The sequence below is a fragment of the Rutidosis leptorrhynchoides genome, chromosome 4 (genome assembly GCF_046630445.1).
Source record: "Rutidosis leptorrhynchoides isolate AG116_Rl617_1_P2 chromosome 4, CSIRO_AGI_Rlap_v1, whole genome shotgun sequence".
Taxonomy (NCBI): Eukaryota; Viridiplantae; Streptophyta; class Magnoliopsida; order Asterales; family Asteraceae; genus Rutidosis; species Rutidosis leptorrhynchoides.
The window spans coordinates 487,266,434-487,281,373 of NC_092336.1; the positions used below are offsets into that span (position 1 = coordinate 487,266,434).

The 14,940-nt window shown below is 39.8% G+C and overlaps 1 protein-coding gene across 1 annotated transcript; it reads right to left on the reverse strand.

Annotated features, from left to right (window-relative positions):
* Positions 1-591: 591 nt before the first annotated feature.
* On the reverse strand, positions 592-14,065 carry LOC139842368 (uncharacterized). The gene is made up of 2 exons (XM_071832516.1): positions 13,054-14,065; positions 592-656 (listed from the first exon to the last, which is right to left on the reverse strand). The coding sequence occupies exons 1-2, from the start codon at positions 14,063-14,065 to the stop codon at positions 592-594; spliced, it is 1,077 nt and encodes a 358-aa protein (XP_071688617.1).
* Positions 14,066-14,940: the final 875 nt, after the last annotated feature.

Consider the following 14,940-nt stretch of genomic DNA (forward strand, 5'->3'; position numbering starts at 1 on the left):
TTATATTTATATTTATCTTCACTATCATAATTCACATAAAATGTGAATACTTTACATTATCAATGATGTTCACAAATCTGTTTCACACTATACAAAATCTTTCTATTACTGAATCAAAGCGATTTTGTCTTGAAATAAATTCAACACAATGAACAAGTATAAATCTAGTATTCCGTATACTACAAGTCCATATCACGAGAATAGAAGATGCATCATTCATATTCTCCCATAACTTTTCTCACAAGAAATGTGATACGATATCCCTTGTTTCATGACAAAATCAACACACCGCCTTAAATATACCTTTAAGACGGTTATAAGTATCACTATCTTTGTATACATTCAGTATTGGTTCCTCTATAAGCATAACGTGTGTGCTATTTATCGAGGAAGTTCCTTTAATTCTACTAGTTCATTTTGAACTAGTTCATTAGGTGGGGCTCGGTCTTTCATTCAACCAATTTAAATGATGATCTCGTTAATTTGGCTTCAACACACGTTTCACATTTATGGGTTGAGTCAATATGGAATGTTGGTATGCAATTCAATTTAATTAAACGATGAATGAAATTAAAGTTAACATGACCAAGTCTACCATGACACAATTAGAAGACTCAAGCAAATAAGCAGAACTAATGCCAGTTTTATTAGCTTCACTGTTAACAACCATTACATTCAATTCAATTTAAACATACCATTAAGGGCATACCCCTTACCAACATACATAGCATTTTTGGTCAACACGACCGACCTTATCAGACTCAAACACAATCTTAAAGCCAAACTTATTCAACACCCACCCAGACACAAGATTCTTATGAATCTCAGGAACATACAACACATTGGTCAAAGTGAGTTCCTTTCCAGAGGTCATCTTTGTAACGACCCTGGTTTTTCCAACGTTATTTATTAATAATTATTATTATTAATACGCTTGATTAAACGAATGTATGTTATTATATTTACATGTTGCTTTAATTGCCCGTACTTGAACTTTAAATGCCCGAAACGTCTTTGTGACACCCGAAACTTGCACGAATAATATTTTTAGATATTATTTACATTCATGATTAATTTTATTAATCATTTTAATTAACTAAGGCCTTTAGTTAGTTACTTGGGCTTAAGATGGACTTTTATTGGATTACTTGCTAACTACTTGCAACTTGGGCCTTTTAAGTGTTAATGGACTAGTGTAAGCCCACCCTACTTATATTATGGATTAATCTAGCCCATGTTTACATGTAAGTATGATACTTGAACTTAAACTAGATGGTTAGCTTGGAAATGGAATCTAGTTGCCATAATCCCCATGAACACCATCTTATTATCCAACTTTATGAGCTTTACCATGCTAATAACCTTAGAAAAACTCTCTCCCCCTCCTTTTGCTGCTGCAGCCGTGAGGTACCATGGATGGGGAGGTATTTTTGGCTTTCAAATTTTGATAACTTGGCTACTAGTTCTCTCACACTTCATTCATTCCAAACACACTTGATTTTCTCTCAACTTTTTCCTCTCTTTTTCTCTCTAGTTCTTGTAAGTAACTTGACTTTCTCTCTTCCTTTCTTCTTGCTAAAACCGAATTTAAACATCACATAATCATCATCATCTTTTGTTGTTTGTTACTTAATCTTGTTGTAGTTTAATTACTTGTAGATTACTAAGTTGTTTACTTACTTACTTACTTGTCTTTCTTTACATGTTTCAAGAATCAACTCTTTAGTTTGATTCTTCACTTATATCTTGTATTTATCAAGAACATCCAAGAACATAATCTATCTAGTTATGTTCTACATATTTTGTTTCAAAAGATTTAAAGTTTATAATCTTTATAATTGTTACTTGTGTTCTTGTTTGTTGTATGTTACTAGAATACCACCTTCATGGTTGGTTTAGGCTTATCATTCATTTTCTTTATTTCTTATTGTTAGTTGCTTACTACACATTTGAACAAGGACATGAAACCAACAAGAGCTTACACTTTGGTGCAAGTATCATGGATCCAACACTTGGTTGTGATCTTTCTTAGTGTTCATGAACTTGTTCATAAACTTACATGTAACCTTGGTCATGATTACTAGTTAATCTTGATCTTATATTTCTTGGATCTAACTTGTTAGTTCAAGAACAACACTTTAAACTCTCTAACTTGTGTTGATTTGACTTAAGAACTATAGATCTAAACTTTTGAGTCTTGAATCTTCAAGATCTAATTAAGAACTATGTTCTACAAGCTAAAGATCTTGCTTACTTAAGTTCAATTCAAGTTTGTAACTTATTATTGTTTTAAAAGTTCATGTGTGTGCTAGATCTAAGACTTTGACGAAACCTTGGTTCATCAAACATTATACAACTCTTAAGTGAGTTGATCTACATGTCTTAGACTCACACTTGTGTTGCTAGTGTCAAAACTTAGTTAGAATTACTTTCATTGTTCATGTGTGAGTAGATCTAGGACTTGATGTAACCTTGGTTCATCAAATTCATGTCTTAGACTTGCACTAAGGTTATGATGGACAAATCTTGGTTAAGATGATGTATACACATCCATGAGTTGTGCACTTGAAGCTAGACGCATCAAGGATGAGAACCATGATGAGCATCCAACACCAAGATCACCGGAACCCTTGAAAACCCACTGCATTCTGTCCAAAAGTTTCTGACCTACTGCTTCTGGAACAGACCAGTAGACCTGGGCTGTTCTAACCTTGATTTTTAGATAGAACTTTTCGAGTAGATAACTTTTCATATAGGACTCGTCTTAATCCGAGTTACGGTTTAGGATTTATGGCCCTCCGATCGTTACCATGTCCTTTAACGTTGTGCAGAAATTTCTGACCTACTCGCACTTAGACCGTCGCCACGGTCAAACCAAGACGAGTTTGCTTCTGTAAATTTTACCACACTTAAGGGACTCATAGACGGAGCCATGACCACTGGTCTCACCTTAATTCAGTAAGGGTAGAGGCCGTGGTGACTGACCGAAGTCAGCCTTTGTTTTAAACGACTTTCATAAACGAGTCTTACTTGTTACCTTTTGTTTAATGATGATTGATGATGACCCTTATGACCTTAATTACGTACTTGTAAACCTTTTGAGATGACTTATTGACTTAGTGCTATTTGACTTAGGTTGAGGACGTTTGGACCGTTACTTGCACACCATTTTCCCGACTACTACCTTACCTTTACTACTAATCATTGTGAGTTATAGCATTCCCTTTTTACTTTAACTTATTTTGGGAACTGAGAATGCATGCGGATTTTATGTTTTACATACTGGGCACGAGTACTTAAACTTTATATATGTGTGGGTTATATAACGGCAGAAACATTCCCTTTAGCTCGGTAACGTTTAATCATTGGTTTTTGAACCGTGAACGCGAATCTTAGATATGGATCCATAGGGTTTGACATCCCCACTCGGGCTAGTAGCGCTAGCATTTAACGAGTGTTTAATACTTCGAGGTTATACGCACTTGCCAAGTGCACTTTAAGGGGGTACATTAAACGTTAAGTTAGTTACCGGGTGCCCACGGTTAAGCATATATTTTTACATACTTTTGAAACGCTCGTTGTAGCACTGAAATCTCGTGGCCTACTTACATTACTGTTATACTTAAACTATAGCTCACCAACCTTTGTGTTGACCTTTTTAAGCATGTATTTTCTCAGGTGCTTGAAGTCGCTTCCGCTATCTTACTAGTCGTGCTGTAGAACCCGCTGCCTAGAGTTGTTATCGCATGACTACTTATGTTGCATTCAAACTTTTTACTTATGAATTTATGTTATGTAACGACCATTATGGTCACGTACACTTATTTAATGCTTCTACATAGTGAAGCATACTTTGATTTGTAAAACAATTGACGTATGTTATGACGTCACTTTTATTAATGAATGCAAACTCTGTTTTGAAAACGCATATAGTACTTAACCTTGTAATGATCCTGTTGTTGATGGTCCGTACATGATGATTTAGTACGGGGCGTCACATTTGGTATCAGAGCATTGGTTGTAGGGAATTAGGATGCATTAGTGAGTCTAAGACCGACCCGAGTAGGATTCACTAATAGGGCTAATCTACAACTTGTTAGTTTACTTGTTTCCGCTGAACTTACTGCATGCTGCTGCTTACTGTTACTGCTATATGCCGTATGCTACTACGTGATTTCACTACTGCATGCTAATACTTACTTTCGATTGCATGCTAGTTTCGTACGATTACTGATATTGCCATGCTACTTATTGTTATACATGATTTAAACTGTTGGCCTATTATTTGCTTGCTTTATGACATACTGACATGGAAAATTTATTTTTCCTTGTTCAGATGTCGGACGTTCCACCTACTGACATCCCGAGCGGCTCAGGCCCCGTTGTTCCACCCACTGCTGCACCTGTTGCTGCTGCTGCTGCTGCCGACATTCCGGCCCCGACACCCACTGGCGACCCCGGCGCCTCTAGTTCTGGAGCTAGCTCTAGTGTGCCTATCTCGGCGTCTTCTTCCAGACCCCCGAGGCAACTGGCTCGCATTGGTGACATGGAGATCCCCGCGGAGTTCGGGGAAGGTCCCTTCCGTAATCACTGGCGCACACCTTGCCGACGCACTGCCGACGGCCGCTTAGCCGTGATTACGCCAGGCCGACACCGACAGATGTTGGCCGCTTTCGGATACGTTGAGCCACCCGCGCCACCACCGCATGATTCAGACGACGGTTCTTCCACCGATGCTTCTTCAGACGACACCTCATCTGACGACTCCAGTGATGAGGAGGATCCCGCTGACCGACCGATTCAGGCACCTTCTACCCCGCCGAAGAAGCGGTATCGCTTCGCTGGCATAATTCCTGGTCGTACTGTCACTGACGCTTATGGTCGGCGTCGTAGGATCACTGCTCGTAAACGGCTGGTGTCGTACCCCGCCGACCCACAGATATTACCGTCTCCACCCAGAGCCGGACCATCCACTTCAGCACCACCGGCTCCACCTGCACCGCCAGCACCACCTGCCCCACCATCTTCCTCTAATGAGGAAATGAGGCGGGAGATTGAGATTCTCCAGACTCGAGTTACTGAGCTCGAGGAGCAGTTGGCTCATGTTTTGGACATCTTGTACCCACCATCGCCGTAGGACTTTGTACTAGATTCTGTATTGTAATTTCTTTTGTAATTTCATATTTCACTTATGTAATGTACGAACTTATTGTAATGTATGAACCTATTATCATTAATGAATGGAATTTGTGTTGCTTACTTCTTGCGCAAGTGTTCTATTTACGTTATCATCTCATGGTTTTGTGGTACTTATATCTGCTTGCGTTATTTAATCAACATGTGTTGTGCTGTTTTCATGTTGGTTGTTATATAATGTACTATTATTATTTGCATAATGGATTTTGACTTGAGTCAAAATGTTTGTATAGAACATCATGGCCAACGGGAGATCTATCCCCACCGTGGCACAAATTGAGGAAATGATTAACGAGCGAGTCGCTGCTGCACTAGCTGAAAGACAACCCCAAGTTCCACCACCACCGCCTGTCAATCCACCTGTCGTCCGAGATGGGTGTACTTACAAGGAATTCCAAAACTGCAAGCCACACTACTTCAGTGGCACTGAGGGACCCGTCGGTCTCACCAGATGGTTCGAAAAGTTGGAATCGGTATTCAGGGTTAGCAATTGTTCTGAGGCTAACAAAACGAAATTTGCATCTTGCACACTTTCGGATGGCGCGCTTACATGGTGGAATACCATGGCCCAAGCGCAAGGAATTGATGAGGCGTATGCTACGCCTTGGGAAGAATTTAAATGTGCTATGATCGAGGAATACTGTCCGAGAACCGAGATTCAAAAGATGGAAATCGAATTTATGCAATTGAAGACCGTAGGGAACGACCTTAACAGCTACAACCGTAGGTTTTTGGAATTGGCTCTTATGTGTCCAACCATGGTCACCCCCGAATTTAAGCGTTTGGAGAAATACTTCTCGGGACTTCCTAAGTCCATCAAGGGTAATGTTACCTCATCCAAGCCACCAAGTGTTCCCGAAGCAATGCGCATGGCGCATACTCTCTTGAATCAAATCATCCTTGACGAGCCGGAGAAGGCTAAGTTTGAAACTGTTAGTGGTGAAAAGAGGAAATGGGACAACAACCACAACAACAACAGGGGTAGGAACTATGATCAAAACCCGGCAAAGCGACATGAAGGGTTTAGGCAAAACAACAACATGCACAACAACAACACCAACCCCAACAACAACAACCGCACCAATCCGAACTACAAAGGAACCTTACCACAATGCAATAGGTGCTACAAGCACCACACTGGGTATTGCAATGTTATCTGTGAGAAGTGCCAACGATCTGGACATGTTGGCAAGGATTGCAAGGTTACCACTTTGAATGTGAAGCCAAACCACAACAACAATGGGCCTAAGAAGTGTTATGAATGTGGAAAGACGGGCCATTTCAGAAACGAGTGTCCTAACAAGCGTAAGGATGGCGGACCACCACGTGCTAGAGCCTTCAATGTTAATGCAAGAGATGCACGCGACAACCCCGACTTGGTGACAGGTATATTCAAGATCAACAATCTTTTAGCTTCTGTCCTATTTGATACTGGTGCCGATAGGAGCTATGTGTGTAGACATTTTTGTGATAAGTTAGATTGGTCGTTAGTTCCTTTGAAGGAAAGTATGCTTGTCGAGGTCGCCAATGGAAAACTTGAAAAGGTTGACCATATTAGTCGTGGAGCTATTATCAACATAGCTGGTGCAGATTTCGAAATTGATTTGATACCTATCAAACTGGGAAGTTTTGACGTGATCGTCGGTATGGATTGGTTGAGCAAGATAAAGGCCGATGTTATCTGTGGAGATAAAGCACTTCGCATACCACAAGGAGATGGCGAACCACTGGTTATCTATGGAGAGAGATGTACCTCGAAGTTGAACCTCATTAGTTGCGTGAAAGCGCAAAAGATTATGAAGAAGGGACGCTTTGCTGTCCTAGCACATGTGAAAGTGGTAGAAACTGAGATGAAGAACGTGAACGACGTTCGAATTGTGAACGAATTTTCTGATGTCTTCCCAGAGGAATTGCCTGGATTACCGCCGCAGAGAGCAGTAGAGTTTCAGATTGACTTAGTGCCAGGAGCTGCACCTGTAGCTCGCGCACCTTATAGACTCGCACCTTCCGAGATGCAAGAATTACAGAGTCAACTACAAGAGCTATTAGATCGAGGGTTTATCCAACCAAGCTTCTCACCTTGGGGCGCACCTGTGTTGTTTGTAAAGAAGAAGGATGGATCCTTCCGTATGTGTATCGACTACCGTGAACTCAACAAATTGACTATCAAGAATCGATATCCTCTTCCACGAATTGATGACCTTTTTGATCAACTACAAGGATCGAGCGTTTATTCAAAGATCGATTTGCGATCCGGATATCACCAGCTGAGGGTGAAGGAAAGTGACGTGATGAAAACTGCATTCAGGACCCGTTATGGTCATTATGAGTTCCTCGTGATGCCATTCGGTTTGACAAATGCCCCTGCCGTGTTCATGGATCTCATGAATCGTGTCTGCAAGCCTTACTTGGATAAGTTTGTTATCGTCTTCATAGATGATATCCTCATCTACTCTAAGAGCGAAGAAGAACATGAGCAACACCTTCGGCTAGTGCTTTAACTCTTAAGACAAGAGCAACTTTACGCCAAATTCTCCAAGTGCGAATTTTGGTTGAAGGAAGTACAGTTTTTGGGTCATGTTGTGAGCGACCAGGGTATCAAAGTTGATCCCGCCAAGATTGAAGCCATCAGCAAGTGGGAGACCCCCACTACTCCAACGCATATTCGCCAATTTCTAGGTCTCGCCGGTTATTATCGAAGGTTTATCGAAGGATTTTCTCTGATTGCGCGTCCTTTGACCGCACTGACTCACAAGGGCAAGAAGTTCATTTGGGAACCCACACACGAATCAGCATTCCAAACTTTGAAGAAGAAGTTAACCTCCGCACCTATCCTATCACTTCCTGAAGGCAGTGACGACTTTGTTGTTTATTGCGATGCATCGAAGAGTGGTTTTGGTTGTGTACTGATGCAACGATCAAAGGTTATTGCCTATGCCTCCCGCCAATTGAAGATTCACGAGCGGAACTACACTACACATGATCTTGAACTTGGAGCCGTTGTCTTTGCACTCAAATTGTGGAGACATTATCTGTATGGAACTAAGAGCACTATCTTCACCGACCACAAGAGTCTCCAGCACATCTTTGATCAGAAGCAACTAAATATGAGACAGCGTCGATGGATTGAGACGCTCAACGACTACGATTGTGAACTCCGTTATCACCCTGGCAAGGCCAATGTTGTAGCTGACGCTTTAAGCCGAAAGGAGAGGACGGCACCTCTCCGTGTTAGGGCTCTGAACATCACCATCCATTCGAACCTCAACAACCAGATCAGAGTAGCCCAAGTTGAGGCTCTCAAGGAGGAGAACATATCTCACGAGCATTTGAACATACTTGTCTCTCGATTCGAGGTTAGAGAGTCTGGACTCCGATGTTATGCCGGAAGAATTTGGGTACCTTACTATGGAGATCTACGAAGCCTGATACTTGATGAAGCACACAAATCGAGATATTCGATTCACCCCGGTGCAGGTAAGATGTACCACGACCTTAAAGAACAGTATTGGTGGCCAAATCTTAAGAAGGACGTTGCGACTTATGTTGGTAAGTGTTTGACTTGCTCGAAGGTTAAAGCCGAGCATCAGAGACCTTCTGGGTTACTTCAACAGCCGGAAATCCCACAATGGAAGTGGGAAAGGATCACAATGGATTTCATTACTAAGCTGCCGAAGACGGTGGGCGGATGCGATACTATTTGGGTTATTGTTGACCGCCTCACCAAATCTGCACACTTCCTAGCGATGAAGGAAACTGATACAATGGAAAGACTTGCTCAGCTGTACATCAAAGAGGTTGTATCTCGTCATGGTGTACCTTTATCAATCATCTCCGATCGCGATCCCCGTTTTGCTTCCAGATTTTGGCGTTCTTTGCAAGAAGCCATGGGAACTCGTCTTGACATGAGTACTGCTTATCATCCTCAGACTGACGGGCAAAGTGAACGAACGATTCAGACCTTGGAGGACATGCTGCGTGCATGTGTCATTGATTTTGGAAAGGCCTGGGAAAGGCATTTGCCACTCGCCGAATTCTCGTACAACAACAGTTATCACTCAAGCATTAATGCTGCACCTTTTGAAGCATTGTATGGTCGTAAGTGCCGATCTCCTATTTGTTGGGCCGAAGTAGGCGAAAAGCAAATCACCGGACCCGAGGTAGTTCACGAAACCACGGAGAAGATTGCTCAGATCCAAGCTAGACTTAAGACTGCCCGTGATCGCCTAAAGAGCTATGCCGATCTTAAACGGAAAGACTTTGAATTTAATGTTGGTGATCGTGTAATGTTGAAGGTTGCACCTTGGAAAGGTGTGATCCGTTTTGGAAAACGTGGAAAGTTGAACCCACGATACATTGGTCCATTCGAGATCTTGGAACGTGTTGGACCAGTTGCATACCGTTTGGATCTACCAGCACAATTGAGCTCAGTTCATCCTACCTTCCATGTGTCAAACTTGAAGAAGTGTCTTGCTGCACCCGAACTCATCATACCATTGGAAGAACTTACTATTGATGACAAACTCCACTTTGTGGAGGAACCTGTTGAGATTATGGATCGTGAGATCAAAACTTTGAAACGCAACAAGATTCCGATTGTACGAGTACGATGGAATGCCAAACGAGGACCTGAGTTTACTTGGGAACGAGAGGATCAAATGATGCGGAAATATCCTCATCTTTTCCCGACTCCTCCATCTACTTCAGCTTAAATTTCGGGACGAAATTTTCTTTAACAGGTGGGTAATGTAACGACCCTGGTTTTTCCAACGTTATTTATTAATAATTATTATTATTAATACGCTTGATTAAATGAATGTATGTTATTACATTTACATGTTGCTTTAATTGCCCGTACTTGAACTTTAAATGCCCGAAACGTCTTTGTGACACCCGGAACTTGCACGAATAATATTTTTAGATATTATTTACATTCATGATTAATTTTATTAATCATTTTAATTAACTAAGGCCTTTAGTTAGTTACTTGGGCTTAAGATGGACTTTTATTGGATTACTTGCTAACTACTTGCAACTTGGGCCTTTTAAGTGTTAATGGACTAGTGTAAGCCCACCCTACTTATATTATGGATTAATCTAGCCCATGTTTACATGTAAGTATGATACTTGAACTTAAACTAGATGGTTAGCTTGGAAATGGAATCTAGTTGCCATAATCCCCATGAACACCATCTTATTATCCAACTTTATGAGCTTTACCATGCTAATAACCTTAGAACAACTCTCTCCCCCTCCTTTTGCTGCTGCAGCCGTGAGGTACCATGGATGGGGAGGTATTTTTGGCTTTCAAATTTTGATAACTTGGCTACTAGTTCTCTCACACTTCATTCATTCCAAACACACTTGATTTTCTCTCAACTTTTTCCTCTCTTTTTCTCTCTAGTTCTTGTAAGTAACTTGACTTTCTCTCTTCCTTTCTTCTTGCTAAAACCGAATTTAAACATCACATAATCATCATCATCTTTTGTTGTTTGTTACTTAATCTTGCTGTAGTTTAATTACTTGTAGATTACTAAGTTGTTTACTTACTTACTTACTTGTCTTTCTTTACATGTTTCAAGAATCAACTCTTTAGTTTGATTCTTCACTTATATCTTGTATTTATCAAGAACATCCAAGAACATAATCTATCTAGTTATGTTCTACATATTTTGTTTCAAAAGATTTAAAGTTTATAATCTTTATAATTGTTACTTGTGTTCTTGTTTGTTGTATGTTACTAGAATACCACCTTCATGGTTGGTTTAGGCTTATCATTCATTTTCTTTATTTCTTATTGTTAGTTGCTTACTACACATTTGAACAAGGACATGAAACCAACAAGAGCTTACACTTTGGTGCAAGTATCATGGATCCAACACTTGGTTGTGATCTTTCTTAGTGTTCATGAACTTGTTCATAAACTTACATGTAACCTTGGTCATGATTACTAGTTAATCTTGATCTTATATTTCTTGGATCTAACTTGTTAGTTCAAGAACAACACTTTAAACTCTCTAACTTGTGTTGATTTGACTTAAGAACTATAGATCTAAACTTTTGAGTCTTGAATCTTCAAGATCTAATTAAGAACTATGTTCTACAAGCTAAAGATCTTGCTTACTTAAGTTCAATTCAAGTTTGTAACTTATTATTGTTTTAAAAGTTCATGTGTGTGCTAGATCTAAGACTTTGACGAAACCTTGGTTCATCAAACATTATACAACTCTTAAGTGAATTGATCTACATGTCTTAGACTCACACTTGTGTTGCTAGTGTCAAAACTTAGTTAGAATTACTTTCATTGTTCATGTGTGAGTAGATCTAGGACTTGATGTAACCTTGGTTCATCAAATTCATGTCTTAGACTTGCACTAAGGTTATGATGGACAAATCTTGGTTAAGATGATGTATACACATCCATGAGTTGTGCACTTGAAGCTAGACGCATCAAGGATGAGAACCATGATGAGCATCCAACACCAAGATCACCGGAACCCTTGAAAACCCACTGCATTCTGTCCAAAAGTTTCTGACCTACTGCTTCTGGAACAGACCAGTAGACCTGGGCTGTTCTAACCTTGATTTTTAGATAGAACTTTTCGAGTAGATAACTTTTCATATAGGACTCGTCTTAATCCGAGTTACGGTTTAGGATTTATGGCCCTCCGATCGTTACCATGTCCTTTAACGTTGTGCAGAAATTTCTGACCTACTCGCACTTAGACCGTCGCCACGGTCAAACCAAGACGAGTTTACTTCTGTAAATTTTACCACACTTAAGGGACTCATAGACGGAGCCATGACCACTGGTCTCACCTTAATTCAGTAAGGGTAGAGGCCGTGGTGACTGACCGAAGTCAGCCTTTGTTTTAAACGACTTTCATAAACGAGTCTTACTTGTTACCTTTTGTTTAATGATGATTGGTGATGACCCTTATGACCTTAATTACGTACTTGTAAACCTTTTGAGATGACTTATTGACTTAGTGCTATTTGACTTAGGTTGAGGACGTTTGGACCGTTACTTGCACACCATTTTCCCGACTACTACCTTACCTTTACTACTAATCATTGTGAGTTATAGCATTCCCTTTTTACTTTAACTTATTTTGGGAACTGAGAATGCATGCGGATTTTATGTTTTACATACTGGGCACGAGTACTTAACTTTATATATGTGTGGGTTATATAACGGCAGAAACATTCCCTTTAGCTCGGTAACGTTTAATCATTGGTTTTTGAACCGTGAACGCGAATCTTAGATATGGATCCATAGGGTTTGACATCCCCACTCGGGCTAGTAGCGCTAGCATTTAACGAGTGTTTAATACTTCGAGGTTATACGCACTTGCCAAGTGCACTTTAAGGGGGTACATTAAACGTTAAGTTAGTTACCGGGTGCCCACGGTTAAGCATATATTTTTACATACTTTTGAAACGCTCGTTGTAGCACTGAAATCTCGTGGCCTACTTACATTACTGTTATACTTAAACTATAGCTCACCAACCTTTGTGTTGACCTTTTTAAGCATGTATTTTCTCAGGTGCTTGAAGTCGCTTCCGCTATCTTACTAGTCGTGCTGTAGAACCCGCTGCCTAGAGTTGTTATCGCATGACTACTTATGTTGCATTCAAACTTTTTACTTATGAATTTATGTTATGTAACGACCATTATGGTCATGTACACTTATTTAATGCTTCTACATAGTGAAGCATACTTTGATTTGTAAAACAATTGACGTATGTTATGACGTCACTTTTATTAATGAATGCAAACTCTGTTTTGAAAACGCATATAGTACTTAACCTTGTAATGATCCTGTTGTTGATGGTCCGTACATGATGATTTAGTACGGGGCGTCACAATCTTCAAGATCACATTGCCTTCTCCCTTGATATCAGCAGTGGCAGAGTTTGCCATGTAGAGCTTTTCTCCACTAGTAACATCCTTAAAGGTGTTGAAGAGGCTCTTATCGGCACAAACATGACGAGTAGCCCCAGTATCAATCCACCACTCTTTGGTATTTGAGGAAACCAGATTAACCTCAGAGATCATCACTGTGAGGTCAGAAATCATAGCCACGAGGTTTTCAACATCCTCAACCATATTCTCTTGGTGCGAGTTCTCTTTCTTGAGCTTCTTGCATTCACTCGCCCGATGACCCGGTTGGTCATAGTTATAGCACGTGCCTTGAAATTTATTCTTCATGACCCCACCTTTAGGTCCAAGCTTAGACCCTTTCCCCTTGTACTTATTCTCAGCCTTTCCTTTGCCTTTGTTACCTCTCGAGGATTGACCGTATTCAACAACATTCACTTTTGCTGAACTAGGGGTACAACTCTTTTTAAGAGCAACTTTGTTGTCTTCCTCAATTCGAAGACGGACCACAAGGTCCTCGACGGTCATTTCCTTTCGCTTATGCTTAAGATAATTCTTGAAATCCATCCAACTTGGTGGTAATTTCTCGATTACCGCTGCAACTTGGAATCCTTCACTAATCACCATACCTTCGGCATGTATATCGTGAATGATGACTTGCAGTTCTTGGACTTGACTCATAACAGTCTTTGAGTCAATCATCATAAACTCCAAGAATTTAGCCACCACCCATTTGTTGGTGCCCGCATCCTCAGTCTTGTACTTGCGTTCTAAAGACTCCCATAATTCTTTGGTAGTCTTTGTTTTGCAGTACACATTATAAAGCGAATCAACCATGCCATTCAAAACATAGTTACGGCACAAGAAATCAGAATGACTCCAAGCCTGAACCGCGCTCACAGTTTGAGCATCTTGTTCCCCTTCAACTTGAGGAGCGGTTTCAGTTAAGAACCTCGCGAGGTTCAGCGTGGTCAGATAAAAGAGCATCTTTTGCTGCAACGCTTGAAATTCACACCCGTGAATTTCTCGGGTTTCTTGGCATGAGAAATAACAGCATTAGGAAGCGGAGCAATGGTAACAGCAGTAGCAGAGGACACGATCGGCTGAGTGCTCATGGGTTGTGATTCCATTCCGAAATCTGAAAATTCGTCAGAAATTAGTAACCCAAGTGATTAAAAGATTAAAAGGATTAAATTTTTTTTGTCAACAAACAAGTATATTCTGACCAAACACCTCAATTAATTAAATCATGTTATACCAAACTACCAACTCAGAACCATATATAAGATTCATGTAAACCGAATAATTTAATTCGTACACATTTAGCGAACAGAACTATTGAAACTTTATAAATTCACCTTGGAATCTCAACTGACAATTATACTCAGTTAGTAATTTTCCAACAGCAAACGAATAACATGAATTCAGCAACAAGATAAACTAATTTCGGCCTCAAAGAAACAAATTCTAATTTAATCAGTGTGAAACAGAGATCGTAAAGCAGATTAATTATATTCTAAAATAACTAGAGTAATAATTTACAAATATTGAACTTTAAATTACTTAATAACATTTAAATAATTGCTTTATGATATCGTCAAACAACTACCGAAAACATGTATGAACATTAGATAATTAAAATAGAGGCATGAAATGAGATTCTAAATAATATCATGTATATGTAGACCATCAGTTTGTCATAATCAGAATAAACAAATTAAACTTCCATTCTTTTTTTTTTTTTTTTTTTTTTTTTTGAAAAGCAAGAAGGACTTATATTAAACTTCCATTCTATATATGTTCAAATACGCAAGGATATTAGAACAGTCCACGAATTAGTTTAATGCTAGTAAAATGTTTAA